Source organism: Miniopterus schreibersii (genome assembly GCF_964146895.1).
Source record: "Miniopterus schreibersii genome assembly, chromosome: 4".
Taxonomy (NCBI): Eukaryota; Metazoa; Chordata; class Mammalia; order Chiroptera; family Miniopteridae; genus Miniopterus; species Miniopterus schreibersii.
Window position 1 is genome coordinate 73,758,583 of NC_138105.1, and position 7,997 is coordinate 73,766,579.

The window sequence follows — 7,997 nt, forward strand, 5'->3', positions numbered from 1 at the left end:
GAGCCCAGGCCCTGGCAGCCCCTGATAAAGCCATGGGCCACCTGGCTTGCAGAGATAGTTTGGGTGCAAGAGAGAAGGGTGTGGAGAGGTGCCAGTGGGCTGTGGTAAGACCTGGGTTTGAGTTGTGACTGCCATGGCTGGGTGCCTCTGGCAGTGGCTGCCCCTCTGGGGGCCTCTGTTTCCTCATCTGTAAGATCCAGTGATGAGAATAGGGCACAGTGCCCACCCATTGGTTCACCCAGTCTGATGGAGGAGCCACAGTAAACACAAAGCAGTCACAAACACAGAGATCAGAGCCATAAAGACACAATGCCAGAGAGTGGCTAAGGGACTCTGGGGAGGCGACATTTGGGCATGGGGGTCAGGTGGGAAAGGATCTGGGGAAGGGCGTTCCTAGCAGCAGAACAGCCAGTGCAAAGGCCAAGAGGCAAGACCTGAACTTGGTATGTTTGGGTAACAACCAGTAGGTGACAGGGGCGGGAGGAGGGGGGAGGCTGGGGCAGCCCCCAGGGCCGAAAAGGTGCCAGGTGGGGGAGGCCTGAGACCGCAAGGCACAGCCCCCGGGCTGCCTCCACACATCCAGCCACACCCGCCCCGCCCGCCTGTGACTCACCGGCGCCGACCCTACAAAAACACGGCCCTCCCCGCCCTGGGGGGTGGCAAAGTCAGCGGCGCGGGCACACCGGAGGCACGTCCCCAGCTGCCCGGCGGCGTCACGGGGTTGGCCGCGGAGGACCAGGAAGTCATCCCGGGCCCGCGGCGCCTGCCCGAGTTTGCAGAGGGAGAGAAAGTGCGGGGGCGCCCGGGGTGGCGAGGGCCAGCTCTGAGGCCCGGGAGACCCGCGGTGCCCCCCGCTAGGTGCACCCAGGCCGCACCATGCGCCTGGGGGGCGTGCGCAGCTTCCAACTGGAGCTGGCGCGGGGTGGCGCGTACCACGGCGGGGAGCGGCTGCGTGGCCGGGTGCTGCTGGAGGCGGCGGTGCCGCTGCGGGTGCGGGCGGTCGAGGTGGCCGTCCACGGCCGGGCGACGACGCACTGGCTGGAGAGCCGAACTGTGGGCGTCAACGCGGTTTCCAGCGACTTCGCGGCCACGGAGACATACCTGCGGCGGCGGCAGCTGCTGCTCCTCCGAGGTGAGCCGCTCACCCTCCCGCCCCGCGGCCAGTATCCCCTCGGCACCCTCTCCCCAGGTCTGCTCTTCCCAATCAGCAAGTCTGCGTGCCCCTCTCCTCAAGTTTGAGCGCCCCTCTCCAGAGCCAGGAGCTTTTCCACTTAAGAGGCTGTGCAGTCGAGTGACCCTTCTCAAGAAGTGGGGACCTCCTCCCCAGGGTCTGGACTCTTCCACTGGGACATTCACCCACCTACCCCCTCCAAACCCCTCTTTTCTGGGAACCCCTCCCAGGATTTGGGCACCCGCCTTCCAGAGCCCAGACACCCTCGATTTAGAGGCTGTGTGGTGGTGTGGTGGGGACTTTCGGTCTGGGGGAATCCCTTGATGGAGCAGGGAGATCCTCTGTGGACCCCAGGATCCCTTTTAGCCCCAAGCTTGGGGTCCCTGATTCCCAAAGAAGGCCCCTGTCTTGATCAGCCGGTGCACCGCACCCTCCCTCAGGTTAGCCCACAGTGTTTGCTGGGGCAAGTTCTTCCCTGGACTGGGGTTCTGGTGGCATCTGCAGGTGAGGGGGAGAGGAGACTTGGGGTGAAGTCAGATTAGGCTGGGAATCTTACCCTGGCGAACCCCAGTCTCCCACTGTCAAGCCACACGGCCAGTCAGGAGCAAAAGAGGGGCTACAGAAAGCTGCGGAGGACGTGGGCCTCTTTGGGCAACCCTTCCATCACTCCCCTTATACCCATCTTCAAAATATGCACAGGAGGAAGCAACTCAGACCTGGCCTTGCAGCCTGTCCCAACAGCCCCCAGGTTCAGGGGACTCTCGTCTGACCCGCTGTGGAAACCTAGGCTAGCAGGCATGGGGTGTGGCAGGAAGGGGCCCCAGAGGAACTTCCTTTCTCCTGCAGCTCAAGTGAAACGGGCTGGTCTCACCCTACAGTTCCCCTGGTCCCACTCACTGGTGGCTTCCTCAAGACACTGGAGGAGTGAAGCTTTTCTGATCTGCTATCTGACCCCACCTATCTCTGGGCCTCTGGGGACCCATCTATAAAATGGACTGAGGGAAATGCTAGCTCATTAGGAGTCTTCCTGTCCCTCTAGAGTCACTTCATCCCCCACCTCATCCTGGTTTATGGCCTCCTGTCCCCTCTCTTGGCTCCCCTTGGCCTTGACAAAAGGTCCCAACCCTCATTTCAGCCCCAGAGTCCCCTCCTTTAAGCAGACCCCAGGCTGATCACTGAGTCGACAGCCTCTGCCCCTCCTCTGACACGTATCACTGGCATACTGTGGGGGTGCGGAGGCCTTCCGGGGGCGTCCTTGCGTGGCCAGAGCCAGACTCAAAGGAATGGCCAAGGTAGGCATCGAGCAGCAGTGCATCTCGCTGCCACTAGAGGGCGCAGGTGCCCCGCAGATCGCGAGGAGGCAACTCCGGGTTCAGAAACCCCAACGTAAGATTCTTCTCTGAGGCCCCGAGAGGGATTATCCCCGCCCCGAGGTAACATCGCAGCCCTGGGCTCGGGGATGCCTGGAGCTTCCCCTGCACTGGCCTCTGTCTGTGAGGGCACCAGGGCTGGAGGTGCCCGAAGCGGGCACAAGGGCTAGGCCTAGAGGTTTAGGAGGCGTTTGCCCGGGGCTGGAAGTTGGAAAAGAAATGTCGGTTGGGGCTCAGGTGCTTTAGGCGCAGCCGAGTGTCGGCGTGTTGGTGACCCGTGAACAAGACTCTGGGAGGTGTCCAGTAGGGGCAACACTGTGATTCATGCACAGCCTTATGAAATGGGGACTTATTTTCTTCCGGCACGTGGGAACTTAGTCTCCAAGAGGTTGTCACTAGTCCGGGGTTACCAGCTGAGCAGGGTTCAAATCAGAGGAGGGGGGCAGCAGGTGCACGGGGATAGGGAGGCCCCACCGACTTCCGACTTTCTCCCCATTGCACAGAGGGGAAACTGAGGCCCGGGTGATCTAGGCTCTCTGCGCCTCGATTGGGGCCAGGCCCTTCCACACCCCTCCAGCCCGGGCTACACATGCCCGAGTCACGTCTGCAAGTAGTGGCGGGTTGATGATTAAGCCAAAGGACCGAATGGTCCTTCTGAGTGACCTCAGGCCCAGGCCCCGCTTCCTGGCCTGTTTTCCCTTTTTACCCCCAGGATCCGCCAGAGACCGGGTCTGGTCTCCAGTGCTTCAGCTGCACCCCAGGGTCCACCGGGGTGGAGCCCAGTTCCCCTGGGAGTTTGTTATTTTGCTCCACGCCTGGGCGGAGCCACGCCCTCGCCGCGCCATTGGCTCATCCCCTCCCGGGGCGGGGCATGTGCCTCCCCGCCCCGCCCTGCCCTATAAACGTGGCGCCGGCCGAGGCCGGGAGAATCCGTGGCGGCTCTGAGAGCTTCTGCGCGTCCTGAGGCCGTGGCGGCCGCACCTCGCTGCGCCGTGTCGGGGATTCGAGGCCAGGGTCCGCGTGTCCAGGGTTTGCATCCCAGGCGCGATGCTGTTCGACAAAGTGAAAGCATTCGCGGTGCAGCTGGACGACGCGAGCGCGGGCGCCGATCCCGTGTTCAGCGGCGGCCAGGCCGTAGCCGGCCGGGTGCTGCTGGAGCTGACCGGCTCAGCGCGCGTGGGCGCCCTGAGGCTTCGCGCGCGGGGCCGCGCCCACGTGCACTGGAGCGAGTCTCGCAGCTCCGGCTCTAGCACCGCCTACACGCAGAGTTATAGCGAGCGGTTGGAGGTCCTGAGCCACCATGCTACGCTTCTCCGGCCAGGTAGGACCCGGGACCCCTGCGTGGCACACGTGCTGCGCGCCCTGGGAACCCCTCAGCCACTGAGCTAGCCCCTCTCGCTCCTACCTGCAGACACTGGAGAGACCACCATGCTGCCTGCTGGGCGCCATGAGTTCCCATTCAGCTTCCAGCTGCCTCAGTAAGTCATCTGGGGTGCTGGACTGTGGGAGAGCACCTCCAGGTTTGGGACTCCACTGCTCAGTATCTGGGGACTTCTGACCCCCAAGATTCTCCACTGGGAGGCCCTCAGGAGTGTCTCTGTCTTTCAAGCCCCCTAAGTCTTTGGGAATCCCCAACCTGCTAGTCTCTGTATGGCGCCACCCTGAAGCCCCTTCCTTCCACCCCAGGACACTGGTGACGTCATTCGAGGGCAAACACGGCAGTGTCAGATACTGCATCAAGGCCACCCTGCACCGGCCCTGGGTTCCTGCCCGCAGGGCAAGGAAGGTGTTTACTGTTATCGAGCCTGTGGACATCAACACGCCTGCCCTGCTGGTGTGTGGCTGGCTGCCCGTGGGGAGATGAGATGGTAGCACAGGGGCCTGGCTGCTGGGTGACTCCAACTGGCTCCTCACCCCCCTTCACAAAGTGTCACAAAGTGCAGGTCACAGTTGGGCCCTGGCTGGGAGGGAATGTCTGTTGAGTCAGTGCAGCCTGGTGCAAATTCCAGCTGCACCAATTTGCTTTGTGGCTCAGAGCAATTGTCTCACCTTCTCTGAGCCTCAGATGCCGTCTGTGAAATAGAGCACAGTCAGGGCACAAAATAACAATGGCATGCTGAGCACTAATTATACACTAAGCACTGGCTTGCTCAATTTCATTTTTAGCTTAATGAGATGGGTCATATTCCTAGATCCATTTTACAGATATTTCCTAGATTGTGCAAAAGAAACCAGAAAACTGGGCCCTGCCCCAAGTCTTCCCTCAGCTGGGGATAGTTTGGGAACTCCACAAAGTGACCCATTTATGTTCTTTTCCTCTGCCCTGTAAGGCCCCGCAAGCAGGAGCTCGGGAGAAGATCGCCCGATCCTGGTACAGTAACCGCGGCCTCGTCTCCCTCTCAGCCAAGATCGACCGCAAGGGCTACACACCAGGTAGGAGGCAGGTGCAGCCAGATGGGGAGGAGGGCCAGTGTCAGGGCTGAAGGTGGGGAAACTGAGGCCCTGCCACTTCCCGTTACAGGTGAGGTAATCCCTGTGTTCGCTGAGATTGACAACGGCTCCACGCGCCCGGTGCTGCCCCGAGCAGTCGTGGTCCAGACGCAGACCTTCATGGCGCGAGGCGCCCGCAAGCAGAAGCACGCTGTGGTGGCCAGTCTCGCGGGCGAGCCTGTGGGCCCGGGGCGGCGGGCGCTGTGGCAGGGCCGGGCACTTCGGATCCCCCCCGTGGGCCCTTCCATCCTGCACTGCCGCGTGCTGCATGTGGACTACGCCCTCAAGGTGGAGTATCATAGGAGGTGGAGGGAGGGGGTTACATCTGCTCTGTCCCCAGATAGGGTCCCCCCAAGACTGGAGCTGGGACCTCTGGGAAGGGCCTCCTTCTGTAGAAGGCAAGTGTGATGAGGCTGCCGGGGCACCCTCCATTGTGGCTCCTTTCTCCAGGTCTGTGTGGACATTCCAGGCACATCCAAGCTGCTCCTGGAACTGCCACTGGTCATCGGCACTGTCCCCCTACACCCCTTTGGCAGCCGCTCGTCCAGTGTAGGCAGCCATACCAGCTTTGTGCTAGACTGGAGGCTGGGGGCCCTGCCAGAGCAGCCTGAGGGTGAGTGTCCCATCCTGGTGTCCCCCGGGGGGTAGAGAGGCCGGTGGCAGGCCAACATGTCCTCTCCAACCTTAATGACCCCATGTGTAACAGTGCACAGTAATGATCACATTGGCAACCACAGATCCCCCAAGAATCCCAGCCTGAGGATGCACAGCCCAGAAGCCCAGAGCTGGCACTAGCAGGCTCCTAGCCATTGTCCCCAATTCCAGGGCTCCCCAGCCACCACCACCCTCACCCCCTCGCCTCTCACTTCCAGCCCCTCCAGAGTATTCGGAGGTTGTGGCAGACAGTGTGGCAGCCGTGGGGCAGGGCCCCTTTCCGCTACCTCAGGACTCCGACATGAGCCTTGAAGGCCCCTTCTTTGCCTATATCCAAGAGTTCCGCTACCGCCCGCCGCCCCTGTACTCTGAGGTGAGCCTGGGGATCCAAGAAACCCCGATGCTTTTCCAGGCCCTGGGAGCTGAGATGGGGGTTTAAATGTTGATGAAAATCATATAAATATATATATATATGTTCAGGGCCTGAACCAGCCTTGAGCCCCAGTCTGCTCTAGGGGTTGGAGACTATCAGGGCAGGGAGGGGTGTTTCTGAGCCTCTCATGCCCCCTGAGGCTTGATGGGCTTGTTTCCCTCAGGAGGATCCAAACCCCCCCTCTGAAGCTATGAGGCGACGCTGCATGACCTGCTGAGTGGAAGTGGATACCTCTAGGGATGGGGTTGCACATGTGCTTCCAGCCACCGTGGACACGGGGAGTGGCTGGATCGAGAGCAGAACCAGCCTCACTGTCCTGAAGCTGGGGAAATCAAGTCTCGGAACAGGGCAGGGCTGTTCACACAGGACAGAGGAAGAGCCAGTCTGGCATCCGACTTATCTGGTCCTCGTAAGGCATCAGATGCCTGGTGCAGGATCCGAGTGCCTGTTCAAGCTCTGTGCTGGCCTGTGGATAGAGCTGGGGTTCCTCCAGGAGACTCCAATCTGGGAGAGACACTGTCAGGAATAAATACTTCCAGTCTTGTGGGACCATAGGAAGGCCTGGGAGAGTCCAGGGAGGAAGGAGAGAAAGCTTCCTAGAGGAAAGGGCATTTTAGCTGAAGCTTTGGCATATTATGAATAAGAGCTCAGAAGACAGCCAAGCAAAAAGAAGTCGGACAAGGTCAGAGCTAAGTGATGTTTGGAGACTGACCCCTTCTTCTTCTTAGAACTGGGGCTCAGAGGGCAAGTGCCTCAGCTGAGGTCACACTACAAGGTCCAGCAGGCGAGAGGACCCAGGAATGAGGCATTCAGGGAAGCAGGTCTTGGGAGATATGTGGGACCTGTGGGTGTCAGGGGTAGTGGCTCCAGCCTTTGAAGCTTCTGAAAGAAAGCTGGAGACTCCTACCCCAGGCTGAGACTGCCTGGGGGCTTCTCCAGGCACTTGAGACACAGAGCTGTATGGCCTGGAAACCCCAGGTTCAGAGCAGGACAGACAAGACCTACTACATAACTTGCAAATGAAAATGTAGGGTCCTTGTTCAAGGAGTGTTAAGAATTTCAAGATAATGACAGCAGAGCATTCACCCAGGCCCTAGGACAGAGGTCAGCCTAGGGTCACACAGCAGGGCCAGTGTGCTTCTGGAGACCCCTGGGTCCAGAGGAACAAACCATGGAGCAGCAGCTAGACAAGCCCCTACTGCAGAGTCCTGGCCCTGGCTGGGGCAGAGTCCCAGCCTGGGTCTCAGCATTTCTAAGCCTTAATTGTTCTCTTTTGTACAATTATTTTTAAAAAATAAAAGTGTGGAGGAAGAGGCTATGTGTATTGGTTTCTCTTCCCCCAGCTGCCAAGGAAGATGGGTGGCCTTGACCACCATCCTGGGTCAGAATCTCTGACTGAATTCCAGGCCAAAGAAGGTTGAGGGGCCCATTGTCCAGAAGGGAAAACTGAGGCCTAAGGACACATAGGGAGGCTGAGCTTGGGTTGGAGCCAGACCCCCACGCCCCACACCCCTCCCCTAGCACAGTCACAGGTGCTGGGAAGGTGAACGGTAAAGGACAGGCAGAGGTCTCCTCTGTTCTCAGCAAACGGAGAGGAAGAAGCTTGGCTAGACGGTTCTGGGCTGCAGGAGGATCCTGTCTGAGTCTGGGCTTTTTTGTTTGTTTTTATCGAGGTACAACTCACATACCATAAAATGAACCGTTTTAAAGTAAACAATTCTGTAGTGTTTAGCACATTCACAATGTTGTGCAGCCATCACCTCTGTCTAGTTCCAGAACATTTCATCACCCTGAAGGAGACCCCACCCCTGTGAGCAGTCACTCCCCATTCCCTAACCTCACCCCCTGGCAACCACTAAATCACTTTCTGTCTCCGTGA

General features: G+C 59.6%; 1 protein-coding gene across 2 annotated transcripts; it reads left to right on the top strand.

Moving 5' to 3' along the window:
* The first annotated feature begins 676 nt into the window (after positions 1 to 676).
* ARRDC2 (arrestin domain containing 2) lies at positions 677 to 7,435 on the top strand. 2 transcript variants are annotated; one of them, XM_081135990.1, is made up of 9 exons: positions 788 to 1,163; positions 3,570 to 3,862; positions 3,953 to 4,019; positions 4,228 to 4,375; positions 4,872 to 4,974; positions 5,063 to 5,319; positions 5,482 to 5,644; positions 5,904 to 6,058; positions 6,282 to 7,435. In XM_081135990.1, the coding sequence occupies exons 1-9, from the start codon at positions 877 to 879 to the stop codon at positions 6,333 to 6,335; spliced, it is 1,527 nt and encodes a 508-aa protein (XP_080992116.1). In that variant the 5' UTR covers positions 788 to 876; the 3' UTR covers positions 6,336 to 7,435. The 2 variants fall into 2 exon arrangements, with proteins under 2 accessions (XP_080992115.1, XP_080992116.1); XM_081135989.1 differs by lacking the exon at positions 3,570 to 3,862 and having other exon boundaries at positions 677 to 1,132.
* The last annotated feature ends 562 nt before the right edge of the window (positions 7,436 to 7,997 follow it).

Excerpts from the sequence above, each read along its gene's own strand:
- ARRDC2 (XM_081135990.1), top strand. The coding sequence starts at position 877 with ATGCGCCTGGGGGGCGTGCGCAGCTTCCAACTGGAGCTGGCGCGGGGT. Across the intron at positions 1,164-3,569 it reads ACCCTCCCGCCCCGCGGCCA|GGTTTGCATCCCAGGCGCGA; the intron begins GTATCCCCTCGG and ends CCGCGTGTCCAG. Across the intron at positions 5,320-5,481 it reads ATGTGGACTACGCCCTCAAG|GTCTGTGTGGACATTCCAGG; the intron begins GTGGAGTATCAT and ends TCCTTTCTCCAG.